At 35.1% G+C, this 15,281-nt stretch overlaps 2 protein-coding genes across 3 annotated transcripts; both read right to left on the minus strand.

Moving 5' to 3' along the window:
* Window positions 1–1,100: 1,100 nt before the first annotated feature.
* On the minus strand, window positions 1,101–4,133 carry LOC101219971 (COMPASS-like H3K4 histone methylase component WDR5A). Its single transcript, XM_004143378.3, has 2 exons — window positions 3,187–4,133; window positions 1,101–2,126 (listed from the first exon to the last, which is right to left on the minus strand). The coding sequence occupies exons 1-2, from the start codon at window positions 3,841–3,843 to the stop codon at window positions 1,827–1,829; spliced, it is 957 nt and encodes a 318-aa protein (XP_004143426.1). The 5' UTR covers window positions 3,844–4,133; the 3' UTR covers window positions 1,101–1,826.
* Window positions 4,134–5,238: 1,105 nt separating this feature from the next.
* Window positions 5,239–13,298, minus strand: LOC101205270 (kinesin-like protein KIN-8B). Of its 2 annotated transcripts, XM_004143488.3 has the most exons (17): window positions 12,830–13,298; window positions 12,388–12,725; window positions 12,233–12,304; window positions 12,024–12,140; window positions 11,284–11,372; window positions 10,525–10,669; window positions 10,335–10,430; window positions 9,565–9,656; window positions 8,742–8,990; window positions 8,481–8,631; window positions 8,071–8,133; window positions 7,759–7,995; window positions 7,541–7,645; window positions 7,342–7,455; window positions 6,345–6,604; window positions 6,032–6,253; window positions 5,239–5,801 (listed from the first exon to the last, which is right to left on the minus strand). In XM_004143488.3, the coding sequence occupies exons 2-17, from the start codon at window positions 12,433–12,435 to the stop codon at window positions 5,765–5,767; spliced, it is 2,097 nt and encodes a 698-aa protein (XP_004143536.2). In that variant the 5' UTR covers window positions 12,436–12,725; window positions 12,830–13,298; the 3' UTR covers window positions 5,239–5,764. The 2 variants fall into 2 exon arrangements, with proteins under 2 accessions (XP_004143536.2, XP_031742656.1); XM_031886796.1 differs by lacking the exons at window positions 12,024–12,140; window positions 12,233–12,304; window positions 12,388–12,725; window positions 12,830–13,298 and adding an exon at window positions 10,989–11,126 and having other exon boundaries at window positions 11,284–11,298.
* Window positions 13,299–15,281: the final 1,983 nt, after the last annotated feature.

Raw genomic sequence — 15,281 nt, forward strand, 5'->3', positions numbered from 1 at the left:
TAAAAACATGTTCTATTATGCAATTATACTAAAAATGATTGTATATTGCATTATATATATATATATATATATAATAATTTATGTGTTATTAAAAGTCATTATATTAGCCGACCTAAGTACCTTGCTCTATGATCAAGACACTATTGTTAAAAATCGATGGTGACTAAATTGAGTAAGATAGTAGCTAATTAAAGTGAATAATACATAACGGTTTTACATGAAAAATTCCTAAACAAATTAGGATAAAAATTAGAAGCAAACTCTCATTTGATAAACTTTAAAAACTTCAAAAATATTACTTAGTTCATATACTTTTTATTTTAGTTCACATACTTCGTAATCGTAATATTGGAGACAAAATCATGTTTTCATTGATGAAGTCATCAATAGGTCACCAATTAACCATTTTTTCCTTTTTCCATTCATCAAAACCCTAATGGACAACGTTCTGTGGTGTCACAACGTTTACACTTTTCTTTGAATCAATTTTGTGTCATATCAACAAAGTCTATTCCATACTCCAAGAAAAGAATTGTCAACAAATATTGAAAAACGAATAGGAGGTATAGTTAGAACCTTGAAAAACAAGTGTTGTCATTCATATAACTCTAAGGGGCTCAACATTGCTCTGTAAAGAAGGGAATCAACTCGGCAACAGAAACATAAGCATTTGACCAAAATGAGCAAACACCAATGGAACCTAATTAGGAGGAAGAGCTTTATGCAACAATTAATAATAGACAAAATGGAGTAAGGAGACTCAAAGGGCTCGATTCACGGTCCAATGTTGAATCCATACAATGATAACAGCATAAGGCTATTAAGTTTCTTCATTTGAGTTCAACCTCAACCAGCTAATCACACTCATGTTCATTTCTAAAAAAACTTCTCTTATCGTGTGTAAATTAAGAAGACCTTGATGTTTTTTAGTCATGGAAAAAACTCAAACTCGTGTGAAGTTTACAATTCTCCTCTAACTCCAACTCTTTAAGCGAAACAAAGGAATTAAAATTCAACTCGACTGCAGTTTCTACAACATACCATAGTCTCATGTTCCTACTGCCAGCAAGGCAGAAACAGAGTAGTCAAATGCACTGATGAATAAGAAATCAATCTTGTTACGATATAGTTTTAACTCTCAAGTCTTGTACTCTTGTTTTGAAAACAAATCAAATGGCCCAACATCAAACCAATAAAGCTACGAGTCACAAAATGACTCATACCCTACCTTCGATTGAAATGAAGACAATTAGGTTTGAGGAGTTGCAGTTAGTTTGTGCCTCTGTTGACACGTCCATCTGTATCTAAGCCTAAGTTTTTTACTCTTCTTTTGTTATGTCCACAAAGTGAATACTGTTGGAATCAGTTTTTTCCACAGGGTCAGCGTTTTTGTGGACCATTTCTCAGCTTCAGTGAGTCTGCGTCATTCATTCCCTGTACAACCCTAATTATAAGTACATCGGAGGTCCTGAAGAGGCATTCTTGGGGCTCACTAGCCACTACCACTCTCCTTACAGCCTGAAAATCATACTTATACAACATTCTGGGGAAATTAAAGAAAATGGAAAGAAAATACCATTCCTAACTCCTGGATGGAGCAAACAAACTACTCTACATCCACAAACGCCACCAAATCTGTGATAGCAGACGTTAGGGTGATGATAACAGAGATGCTAAGCATAGAAACAAAACTTACATGCTCAACTTTTCAAAAGTTATGTTCTCAACAGTTTATAACTACTTAAACTAAGTTACAAGTACTGTGCCACCACGACAGAGTTATATGTTCAAACCTTGATCGTGGATTGCTTTGATAAATGAACTAATCATTCCTCTGAGCCCTTCTGGGTCCAGATCTTCACAGTTTTGTCATTTCCCACTGCTCCAGAAGCAATCATGTTCTCGCTGGGATGACAAGATACTGATATAACTGTATCAGAGTGACCTTCCAGTTTTTGAACTATCTGCCTCGTCTGCAACTCCCATAGGTATACACAATTGTCTTCTGAACCACTCGCAATATACCTCCCATTTGTTACGGAGAAGGTGGAGGAGATGCAGAATTTTGAATTAGTATGGCCCGTATAAGTCTTCAGAAATTTTCCAGTGGAGAAGTTCCACAATCTCTGTGATTTCAAAAACATAAAAAAAAAAATAGCCAGCATGTAGATAATCAATATACAAAAGAAATGATATAAAAGTAGAAATAGTGGAAAGCGAAGATCAGCAGTCTGGCTTGCTTGATATCATCAGTTCAAAAGACAAGCTTTTCCAATTATCATATATATCAACATATCATGCGTAGACCCCAGCATCCAGAGTTAAAAATAAAATCAAACAACAACAATGAAGAAAAGTAGAAATCCCTTCTTTTTGTAAGACTTCTCTCTGTGGGCTTGTTTCTTAGATGCCCTTGTATTCTTTCCTTCTCTGTCAATGAAAGTTTGGTTCTTTAAAAATAAAAGGAACAAAAAAAGAAACTGTTCTACAACTACCCCTAAGTCTTCCGGATGCAAGATAAGCTTTAAATGTATGCGTAATTGTTCTAAGGTTTCTCTTCCATAACTACAACACCAATAATTGTATAGATATCCAACTTATCGTTAGCCGTAAATAATCATTAAGACTTCTGAAACAAGTAACCAACAATTGAAGAAGTATATATTAAGCAATAGCAACGCAGAAGAGGCTCATGCGTACCTTCAACTTACATCATAGATCACAAATTCAAGTATAACATCCAAACTAATTTTCTGAATCTGATAGGCAGAGCCGCAGAGTATGACACTGAAGTAAAAATGTGAAAGCACCCTCGAGAGTGATCAAATATAAGGTTCACTCACAACACATCCCCAGTAAATGTTTGGTGAATGTTCTGTTTTTTATAATACTCCAAGACCTCAGCCTAGATGAAATTGTTTCAGATGTAATATCTTAGCATACGTAATTGCTTCTGGGTTTTAAACAATAAAGAATTCCAATTGAAATTTTTGCCTAAATGAGAGAATGCCATTCAGGTGATGAATAATTTCCACGCCTTCCAGTACGAAAGTTAAGCGAATGAACCAAAATGCTACAAAATTCCCCAGTAATTAAACCACTCATCCACAAAAGCACAAAATATTCGATAGCTAGCATAATATATAATCCCAAATCATGAAGAAAGAGATGTAAGAAAATACTCACCAACGTATTATCTAAAGTCCCAACAAGGATAAATTTCCCATTGGGCGAGAACTTGACGAAAGAAACAGGTGGGTTTTCATCATCAATCAAAGTTTTTACACAATGACCAGTAGACGCATCCCAAATCCTGCACAACCCATCATAGCTACTCGAAACAATCAGCGAACCATCGCGATTGAAATCCACGCCAGTGACAGGATCAGAGTGAGCTGGAAGGACTTTAAGACACTTGCCAGATTTGACGTCCCAAATGCGGACAGTCTCATCGAAGGAACCAGATACAATCATGTTAGATTGGGGATTGAAGTTAACACAGAACACATAATTAGTATGGCCATTGAGCGTCTTGACAAGAGATCCAGTAGAGACATCCCAAAGGCGAAGAGTCTTATCGTCGGAGGCGGATACGAGAAAACGAGAATCGGAGGAGAAAGCCAAGTCGGAGACACCCTGTTCATGACCTTGGAATTCTTGAACTGGGGTCACAGTGGAATTTGAGCACGAATAAGTGCGAAGGGTTTTATCGGCGGAGGAAGAGCCAAGAAGACGGCCATCCGCTGAGAATTTGACGGATGAAATACACCGCTTGTGGGAAGTTAGGGTTTGGGATAGAGTGTAAGGTTTATATGAATCTGTTTGAGATGGCTCCGATAACATCTCTTCAATCTATCACTGAAAAGCGCGATTCTAAGTGTTTAATATGAACCCAACGGGGGAAAAACCGGAGAAGAAGGCGAAGTAAATATCTAAATTATCCGGCTCCGATGATAGGAGTACAGATTACTCGGATTTTCAGACCGCCCAACAGGATGAACGATTTTCTATTACAGCTCGACGATAAGATTTGGCGGGGATATGAAAAATACAAAACCCGAGTTTTTTCTTCAAAACAAATTTGGATCTTTCATATCTTAGCGTTAATGGAGGATTATTGTAAGATTAATCATCCATCCGTAGATTAGAAGAATTTGGCAATATATGTAGGAAAATTGTCAAAAAAAATAGGACGTTTATTTTTTAAAAAACTCCATATATGTATGTACTTGTATATATGGTAGATATAGTGAAAATTTATTTATTATTAATTTTCTTTTTTGAGAAAACAAGTTAGAGACGACTAAGAAATTACATCTTGAGACATCAATAATGAAAAACTGCTTGGAATACGGTGAATGATGTGAGTAATCAATCTCACAAACTTTTCTCAAAGAAAATTATGAAGGTAGAGGATGTCATGTGAGTACAGGGAACCTTCCCAGGATCTTGGACTCCAATTTAGAGTCTCACCTTAAAAAGATCAGCAAGTTAAGAGATTAAAACTATTTTCAAATAATCAAACTCCAAGTAACAATCAACAAATTACTCGATGGGAGAGGCGAGCTACAAACCCCTAAAAATGGTCCGTCAGTAGTAAATTTTATCCTAACAATTTGGAATCTTTTGGAAACACCCAAAATGATCTCTAAGCATCAACCCCAAGCCACACGGTCAGGCACTCGAGGCTTCAAGCTAATGTGTCGAGCACCAGTCAATTACTAATGTAAATATGGCAAAAATTTGGCAAAATAAATAAAGAATTCTTATAGTTGTTGTGATTGAACCGACAAGATACATTCAATTCTTCAAGTTTATCCTGAACCATGCATACAGTCTCAAAATCCTTTTTCATTCCAATATGAGTCAATTTATTTGTGTATTCCTCCTCTATACGGACTCGTGATACCTTCAAAAACCACAACCACAACCATCATACTCGATGCAAGAATAAGAGAGCATCACCACCCTAATAAGATCATTCTTGAGTTCGTACCTATCGGCCTTATTATGTCCATCCTACGTTGCTCTGTCTTGAAAATATGCTCCATCCATGATCTATTCTTTGAAATAAGCTCATTACTCTTTTTTCTCATCAATTCACCCTCCATAACTTGTTGCACTGAGCTTATACCTGGTTTTACTATGGAGCTGCTTCATCACCTCTTTTCAATTGCATTACCTTTTTATGTGTTCATAACCCAATAGGACAGACGAAAATTTAAGAATTGACGCAGCTTGATCAAACAAATATTAAGTAATCACTTTACAATTAAAAAAAAAATGCCACGCCGTCCAACATGAGTATTTACATCAATAGAATATATACAGGCAAAGTAGCACCAATATTACTTCTGATTAGCTACGTTGCCCCAAACCATTCTCCCCCTATTGACTAATGGAACAGGAAAAAGGAATTTATGAGTCAATAAAAAGCATATCGGTTTGTCACAAGATGCTGCAAGTCTCCACATTTACAGTTGATTTTTATAAAAAAAAAAAAAAAAAAAAGCAATGTCATCAGTCTTTGTCCTACAAAACAGCCGAGGTCTAGCCTCCATGATGAGGGTTGTTAAAGCAAAACCAATGGGCACCCTTACTGGCCAGCAGAAAATGGAGCAAAGCATGCCAGATCCAAGTGCTTGTTTTAACTAGCAATTCATGAAGCTTATTCTAAAGCCACGTGAATGGGCTGGGATGTATTCATTTCTTGGGTTGCTTGATGATTTTCTAGTAATAGATGTTGCTATATGCCTTCGTCCTCCTATAATTTCTTAGTAAAAGGCACTGCGTCAATAATCCTGTTGGATAATTACTGACATGTTAGAAGATAAATATGCATCTCAGAATGAACGTACACGTAAAGAAGGGTGACCAAAAGAAACGAGCTTGTGGCAAGCTCATCAGGAAGGCTCTTAATGAGTGAGAAAAGTATTCCAATTTTATCTCTTCAAAATGATGCAATACAAGCTATGATAATTGCTTATACAACAGGTCTGAAACTGTGGTAAGCTCATTAGAATGAATGTACCTTCTGTTGCTCGATAAATCCCCAACTATAGATGATGATGACATGCAGCTCCCACCATGAAAAGAATGACTTGTCATATCCAGATATGACTTGTAAGGATCTTGAGGATAATTCTCAGGAGAACCAAACGACATATTTGGCTTCGCATCGACATTCCTCACCCTTGAATATGCTGGTGGTGAGAAGTCGGGACATGGAAAGTCACAGTTCTGGCTTCCTTCCCTGCAAAAGATGCATATGATAAATGCGATATGAGTGATTATCTAAACAAACATCATGCTAAGATGAACTTGAATATCCAGCATATATGTACTCTATTCCAGAAGATGGGCCAACTGATGTAGATCTACTAGAAGAGAGATTGGCCGACTGCTTTTCAAGAAGCCCCAGAGAAGAAGTCATTGTCCAGCCTTCAATTGTCAGACCCTGCTTGGCTGCAAGGTGCAATATCTGCTTCTCATCAAGTCCCAGTCCCATGAGCAGGTTCCACAAGTTTTTCAGAGATTCTCGCTGATTGTGAATGACTTGATCTCTCATTGCCATCTCTAACTGAAGCTCGGAATTAGCCATTCCCTATAGTGTTTGTCAAACGTTAGGTTCTGAAGAAAATTACAGAACCATACATTTATGGAATAAGCCATCCACATGATCTACAAAATTCTTTAAACAGTCATTTTTCTTCACAGATTACCTGAACTTCTATTCAATTTCATCTTTTTTTTTCCACTCCCAAATTTCTAAAACTGACCGCATTCAACTGAAGTAAGGAAAATCAGGTCCAGAGACAGACCAAAATAAGTCAAAAGTATCGAGCCAAGTTGATTTTCATTTTCCCATCTTTAATAAGATAACTTGCCTAGTGTTTGGAAAAAGTAATTTCTCAATGACCGACTATGCCCCTCTTTACAAAATCAAAATCAATGCATTTTAAGAGAGTGTGGGTATGAAGAAAGCTTGAATGTGATGCTTGAATATAATTACATTTTTATAAACTAATTAAACATTCAAAGTTAAATTATAATATTTACAGTTTTTTAATAAATTGGTTCTAACTTTTTTTAGTATAGATGAATAGGTTCATACAAAACTTTAAAATGTTTTTATTTATTTATTTATTTTTATTTTGAAAAAGCATATCAGAAATTAACTTTGTTGTATCATTAATCTCATTTGCCTTTTCATATCTTTATCTGAACAATGCATATTTATCTTGTATGTCACCACCGGTGCTTTGTCATAAAATCCTATACATTATATATGGTCGAGCAAATCAACTCTTCTAATCTAAGATCAATCCAGAATAAACTAACCAGCAGTCTATACTGACTAAGTATCTGCAAATAGGTTTTATTCCCATTTCTACTAACAGCATTGTCAATCATGCCTTGAAGTTGACACCGCTGCTTTTCATTTGCTTCAATTTCCTAAAGAATTAGAAGTAGAATTAGTATTACAGGTACTGTACAATTTGTATGGATATTAAAGGGAGACTTAAGCATAGCCCCATACCTTTTGATAATTAATTCCTGCTTCATCATTGTCGCGAATGTTATCTAAAATCACCAGCCGTCGGGAAATCAAATCCTCTACGATTGCTCCATCCATTTCAAGAGCCTGGGAGCGTGAAAGTGTGAGCCACAGTCAAAAACACTAAATTATGCTTTTTATATCATAATAATAAAAATCAATAGAGAAAACATAAGAAAAGTTGCAAATTAACGATGGACCTGATGTTTTGCAATAATGTCATCAAGTTGTTGGAGTTCTGAACGATTATTAAGGTTGGTTTCTTCTAGCTCTGACATAGCCTTCTGTAAGTTTATTCTTTCCTGAACGTTCTCACTTATTTCATGACTTACGATATCCAACCAAGACAACTCATCATCTGCTGCTTTTTCCACAGGTTTACTAGTGAGCTGAGATTCCTTTTCAGCAAGTGTCTTCTTCAATTGACAAACCTCAGTCTGAAGAAATCAAATAACTAGGGATAAATATATGGGTCAACAATCTTTAAGAAAGAAATTAAATTAACAGACCACCTGAAGACTATCAATCATCCGCTGGTAGTCTGATACATGGGTGTCTACTGCTCCAATGTTTTTCTGGAAAACAGAAATTTTTTAGATCCGTGTAATGGCAATTGACAATTATCATCTACAACCATCAAAGTCACGTAAACAGATCTTTGCAGAAAATCACGTCATTTCTTGTTTTAAATAAGAGACAACTCAAACAAATAACTTCATAAAACCATTAACTTAACAAAGTAGAACATCCGGTTGGAATTTAAAAGGATGCAATGTCATACTGCATGAAAGGGAGAAAAGAAAGAGCACTTGTACCAAAATAAAAGTAATTTTATTAATTGGAAAAAAAAAAGCTTAGAATCCCCTCCCCCCAACCTAAAGTTTAAATCCGAATGTGAGATCCCAAGGACTGAAAATTTGACCTGGACGTGTGTCTTAATTTCCTTTGCTCGGTCAGCATATTTCAATGTATTCACAGTGTGATGATACTGAACATCTGCAGGTGATATCGTAGCAATCATCACAGTCTGAGAATTACCACTTAAACCATCTTTCAAAATTCGTGTCAATTTACTGCAAAAATAAATAGTAAATAAAGAATGAAAACCAGCTATGATGCCCAGAAATAAAGTTTCAGGCTTTAGTTCTTTTAGTTAAGATGTTATAATAACTGACATAAATACCTGTTCCGGTAAGGGACATAAGCGAGACCTTTTTTCTGCTGTTTTCCCAACGCATTTATGCAGTTTGCTAAAGCAAGGAGTGAACGATTAATGTTAGCTCCATCCCTCAACTTTTGGCCAGCATTATTTGTCTCAGTAGCCCGTTCACTACCAGCAAGATCTACAAGTGCAAGTTTCCCATGCAAGACCTGATTTGGATATTTGTTTCTTTGCTTTCTTTTCACACTAATCTCCAAAACGGCGTGTGATCTGTTTATGATATTATTCAAATTATTTAGAGTAGTAAGCTTCTGTTGCATAAGGCAACTAAAAATGATAAATACTCACTGAGAGGAGCCAATAGGGTAACATAATAACTAACTAACTAGACTTGATGGTAGTGATAGGAGGAACCAACAACTGATCCAGGGTTAGGCCAATTACTGTAAACTCAGACTCTTCGTCATATAATGGATGAGCTAATAAAGTACTCGACAAGTCATGAGATTGAAAACCCGAATGACTAGGTGCTGTTATGCATTTTGAATGAACTTGAGCCATTATTGTGGGCAATGGTAATGATGAATACCTAAATATTGGCTTCCTAAAAAGTTGCAAGAGTGCACCTAATTTTTTCTTTAAATAAGTTGCAAGTGATGCAATTTTAAATGGAGTCCAATTGATAATCTCTGCTTTAGCATTAAAAGGCAAGGTCTTAGAGAATAATTTTTTAACACGAAAACTAACCTTAGTTAACAGCCAAACATAAAATGCAAAACTCAAAAAGAATATGAGATATTCCGGTATCAGAACCCTTCACCTCTGACAACTATGGATAACATACCTTGAAGAGGTAGCATTTACCTCTGTGCAATCTGTTTTCCTTCGACTATTACCCAAGTTCAAAAGTTCAAGAATTTTATCTGCAGAACGAACCTGAAGTAAACCCAAGATCATAGGCATTTTGATTATTAGAGTGAACAGAAAATATAAGGAAAAAAGAGCATCATTAACTTTTTGGGAAAATTGCAGCTTAGAGAAGACTTAGAAGGGTCATTTTCAATAGGTAAGGAAAAATAGGGTGATGCAGGGATCCAAAAGAAACCAGAGAATTGAAGTTTATTAACAACCTTCAAAAATGTTTAAACAGTTACTACCCGAAAGAGAAGTTGGTAATTTAGCTGAAAGAAAAGACAAACTTTAAAGAATATCCAATCGAAAGTATTGCACCACCAAATCATTATTATTAGTAGCATATAACAAATAAAGCAGAAAAAGTGAAGATTAAAATCCGTATTGCATTTTGACCTCTAAATTGAAGGCCTTCTTCACTTTGGAAAGACCATGCACTTAGCAACAATCTACATAAACTTAAAGGATCATGTGCAAGTTGGATTATAAGTTTTGAGCTCAAGACCCAAACCACTATTATTAAGAAGTGTTAAAGTTTTCATCATCAACTTCCAAAACAATATTGAACAGGTTAAAATATCAAATTTCCTGCCACAACAAAGTGTTTAAAAAATGCAATGCAACTCCTCATTGATGAGTGAAAATTTATGTAACATATGATATTGATTTCAAGGATCTAATAAAAGTAGAAAAAGAATAAACCTTGATACACCTAAGCCCAGCAACAGTTATTCCTTGCTCAGGATCCTCTCTAAGTTCTAAATGACCAGATGATTTTTCAAGCAAATCATATATTACCTGAAAAATAGTTTTAAAAGCTGATGTTAATGTTTCTGTAAGACAAAAGGTAACCGACATGCAGGATTGCCAAAGAAAGGGAAGGCAAGCATACTTCATTATAGACTTCAAGATATGAGCAAGTAACTTCAAATTCATCAGACCGCTTGTCCTTTTTTATAAGATCGAATACAGTATGCAAACTGAGCACCATGAGTCCAGGGTCATCTTTGGTCCCAACCATTGTGTATGTTTTACCACTGGTAAACGGAGTTGGATTTAAAAATGTATTTTGAGAATGGTTAGTCTAGAATAGAATATAGAAGAGTAAAAAAAACATTCTGTTCCAATCTACATTTGTTTTCCATTTAGAATATACACCATACAGAATAATAATTGATCAATGCTCGTGGCTTTTCAGGGTTAAATTATGTACTCTTAAACAGATTGCAGTCACCACCAAGGAGTCAGATTAACTTTTTTATTATCATTTTAAGTTGTATGAAATTCTATCAAGCAATATTTATAACTGCAAGAAGACAGATCAGAGGACAAAATGTTACAAACATGAAACTGTACATTTTGCAATATGTGCATTTAGCCTTGGAGCTTTTATTAACTTCACTGCATCCAGGTGATTCCAGTTCCATGATCACAACTTAATTCCTTGAGTACTTGGTTGTCAATATAATGACCTAACAACGATGTACTAACTCTCTGAAAACTAGAAGCATATACCATTACAACCTTGGATTTAAATGAAGGTGAAGAAAATAGAGCCAGTTAGTTGCATGCTCTATAAAGCACACAAGGTGCAACTCCTCTAAAGAAAAGATGGAGATAACTTCAGAGTAAGAGAACACCTCTTTAATACCTTCCAGTTGAGCCATAGGCAAAGACAGTCACGTTCAGACCTTGAACAACTCCTGGTATTATGGAAGATATACTTTTTTTGTAGACTTCCTGAATACACGGGGATTAGGAATAAGCTACAATCGTAAGCAAAGAGAATATGTTTCAATGAGATGGTCATACTAATTAAGTATTTTGAATTACAGAAAAAAGATACTATCATTCTTAGCAACAAATGTAAGAAAAATATTTAGCAACCACGACAACCAATTAGTATTTGAAGTTCATCTTTTCCAGGCGATAAGAAGTCAATAATGAGTGTTGTCAGAAACAAAAATATTCCTGCATTAACATTTTAAATTAGCAAAAGCAATGTCTTTAAAACATGAAAACCATTCCTTAATATAATGGAATCAACGATAACGGGAACTTTTGCCCTTTTTTGTTCATTAAATGTAGATCTTACATCCATAGAAGCTCTGCAAATGAGAGAATTTAGAGGAAGTAAAAATAAACGATTTGGTTGGCCAGATGAATCACAAAAAGGTTAGTTTAACGAATGTACCAAAGAGTCCAGAATGATAATTACTAAGATCCAAAATATAATCAGAATTCAAAATATTTGGCATGTTTTCAGCACTATGGAGAACTTTTTCAATTGAATTCAATTTCATAATCGCTCCTGAAAGATCAATCAATTATTCGACCTGTAAACAGACCCAATAAACCAAAAATTTGGGGTTGGAGATGACTTATACATACCAGATTAGTACTTTCTGGACCAAATGCATGGTCGAAACAGTATTGTTTCTCCTTCGTTCGGTTCTGAATGCGGTCCAGGTAATCCTTCGACAGGTCAGGATCGAGGATAAGCACCTCCTAAGATTTTAGAGATGCCAAATTTCAGCACTAATTTGGTTGACAAAAATATCAATAAAAAGAAATTTCCAATCGCATTCAGCTAAGATAACCTTGCTTTCAATTACTCTGACAATATCACGGCCACGCTCTCTCTCCCTTAGAGGACGGCATTTCACTGCAACCTGAAGAACAAAATGCAACAAGGATATCATGGAAGTAAATAACGCAGTAGAAAGCTGGATGTTGGAAAAGGAAAATAACGAACCGTCAGAGTCGTGGATTTCTTCGCTCCGGGTGCTCTGATGCTGCGCATTTTGAGCAGACATTGATTTCCACAACACTCAATAAGCAATCAGATGGAGTTCCTTAGGTCCATTTTTACCTATACGTCTTGACAACAATCTATAACACATTTTACATCTTGCAGTCGCATTCTGAAATAGACATTTCCTCACATTTCACTCCAAACAAAAATCACAACAAACTTAATGAGAAAACATTGCCAAAAAACCGAAAAGATATCAATCAATCTCTCTCTCGTCACATCGCTAACCCTAAATGGCATCGAAACCACATGCGAAGATCAAGTAAACTCCTCCCATCCTGGAAAAGACAATCAAGAATCATAAATGATGAATTATCACAAAACAATGACATAATGATAAAAAGACAGCGAAGAAAATAAACAAGAAAAGAAAACAACAAACCTGGAAAAAACGGCGAGAGAGCAATGATCGAAGTTGAAAAGGAAACCGGGGCAAGGGGTATGAAAAGCGAAAAGAGAGAAAATGAGTATGGTGAAGAAAGGGAAAAAAAAAAAAGATCAAGTATGCGGTGGTTGAATGAATGGCGTATTATAGTGGCAACGTAAAGTAATAAAAGAGAGAGAGAGAGAGAAATGGAAATTCAAGGAAGAGCCATTAAAATGGAGTAACGACGGAGGAGGAAGAGGAGGAGCTGGAGAAGAACTGGATGGATCGAGACCGTTGGTTGGTTTCGAAATGGACGGCAACTGGCAAGTGGAATTTGGTTTTCATCGGTAACGAAGGGGTTGCTGGAAGGGGAATGATCGAGACCGTTGGTTTGATTTGGAAATGTACCGCAAATTGAAATTGGTTTTTGCGGGTTGCGTATGATAAGGGTAATAATTACGAACTTTTTTATGACACTTTTTCCTTCTTTTCCCTTTTCATTTTCTTTGGCCACTTTTTTCTCTGTGACCTTTTTAGTTTTTATGACACTCCTCAATCTCCAGCTAGTGTTCATGTAATGGAAATATATGAAAAATAGAAAGGGATGATTAAAAGGATGGGACTCATTAGACAGGTCATTGAGGGGTGGGACACACGTGTGACTAAATTGAAATTGCTATGGCCAATCCCTTCTACGTAGTTGCATCCATTTCTTCCCAAAGATAACCCTAAACCCTTTTAGATTATTGTGATCTTCTTCTTCCCTATCACATTCAAACAAAAGTATGATAAATAGATTATCTAAATTGTTACACTTACTTGGGTGGGTTTGCATAGTCACAATCAACAACGTCCAGGTAAACACACGAGTGTGACAATTAACTCATAACACAATATTTCCTTCTTTTCCTATAACAATCTTTATATTTGATAGAAAAAATAATTATAATTAAAGTATCCGTCTCTTGTACTACACTATAAATAGATTTAGGTTTCCAGACTCACTTAGTAACCAAATATTTTTCCTAGTTTATAATATTTATTCCATTCAAAAACTACATTTCCTCCGGCAAACACTCAAAAGTTTGATTTTTTTAATTCGTTTTTCTAGAGGGTTAACCTATCTAGAAAATGAGGTCGTACATATGTTTGTCTAAAACAAAATGTTATCATTAAATAACAAATCTTTTGAAATCTTGTTCAAAATATTTCAATCCATTTTATTTCTTTGAACGTGCTATTAATTTCTATTTTCTTTGTTGAAATGTGAAATTGTGGAACTCCAAATTATTATTTATTTCTTAAAAGTAGACACCTGGCATTGAGCTGTGGAATAAAATCTTTGGTATTGTTAAAAAAAAAAAAATGTATCTATTTAATTGTTAGACGTCTAAAATTATGAATTTGAATTCCTTGAATTCTGAACATCTTTATGAAGTTTGATAGATCTACAAAAACATTAAAATTTAAGGTTTTATTAAATTTATCTATAGTAGATTAATTTATGAGGTTGTTTTGAAAGGTAATAAAGAGAACTAAAAAATAGTTATCAATTTTATTTTATCAAATAAAGTAAAGTTTTAAATTCGATATTGGTATTGAAAAATTTTCACCACTGTGAAAATGCTATAAACCCAAATAGAAAAAGTGATTGTATGTTTCAGTTTAGTAGACTATTGGACTTACTATATTTAAAACCTATAAAGGAACAAGTTTGAAGTTTGAGTGAATTGAAAGTCAAGTGCTTTAATATTCTGAACACAATAAGTGAATTATTAACTTCACAGACTAATAACTCCGCAAATTCTATCAATCAAATAAAAAACACTCTACAACACTTACGATATTATTGGTTATCCATGTTCATTTCATTGGTAGTTTTGTTGTTTTTAAAATTAAATCTTACTTCTTCTCTGTTGTGAGGATTGTCACTGGGAATGGGAACACGTTCCAAAAGAGAAAAGCTAGAGCTTTAGAGTATTGGGGGGCCAACCAACAGGCAATTCAGTAAATAATTGAGTTGGGTAGGAATTGACACCATTCTACCTTGCAGACCCAAAACAATTTTGACCTTTCCGTCATTATATATATATATGCTTTCTGAAAGTTTGAGTTAGGAGGATGGCTTGGGTGCGGCTGGTCTACGTGTGGAGTTTGATGGATTCCTTATGTGCGCTCGGACAACCATAGGATAAGGCAAAAACCCTAAGCTATCTTTCGATCGGTGGGATAGTCACGAGTTGGCGACAACAATGCAAAGTTTCGGCTATTTATTTTAACTTATTTAATCCTTCCTCACTTCTTAGACTTATTTTCATATATATATATATAAAAGCATTATTTTTGTTTTATTTTCTAAATAAATAAATGAAATGAAAATGATTCTTTTTGTTTTTAAAATTAAGTGTTTCTTTTAACTTAGTCGGCATTATAAAGAGTAGAAAAGTATTATATTCTATGAGAAAGT

This window comes from Cucumis sativus, chromosome 6, assembly GCF_000004075.3.
Source record: "Cucumis sativus cultivar 9930 chromosome 6, Cucumber_9930_V3, whole genome shotgun sequence".
In the NCBI taxonomy this organism is placed as follows: domain Eukaryota; kingdom Viridiplantae; phylum Streptophyta; class Magnoliopsida; order Cucurbitales; family Cucurbitaceae; genus Cucumis; species Cucumis sativus.

Coding starts and splice junctions, on each gene's coding strand:
- LOC101219971 (XM_004143378.3), bottom strand. CDS start 3,843: ATGTTATCGGAGCCATCTCAAACAGATTCATATAAACCTTACACTCTA. Junction 2,127..3,186: donor GGACTTTAGATAATACGTTG/GTGAGTATTTTC, acceptor TTGAAATCACAG/AGATTGTGGAACTTCTCCAC.
- LOC101205270 (XM_004143488.3), bottom strand. CDS start 12,435: ATGCGCAGCATCAGAGCACCCGGAGCGAAGAAATCCACGACTCTGACG. Junction 10,431..10,524: donor ATCTTGAAGTCTATAATGAA/GTATGCTTGCCT, acceptor ACTATTTTTCAG/GTAATATATGATTTGCTTGA. Junction 7,646..7,758: donor ACATTATTGCAAAACATCAG/GTCCATCGTTAA, acceptor TCACGCTCCCAG/GCTCTTGAAATGGATGGAGC.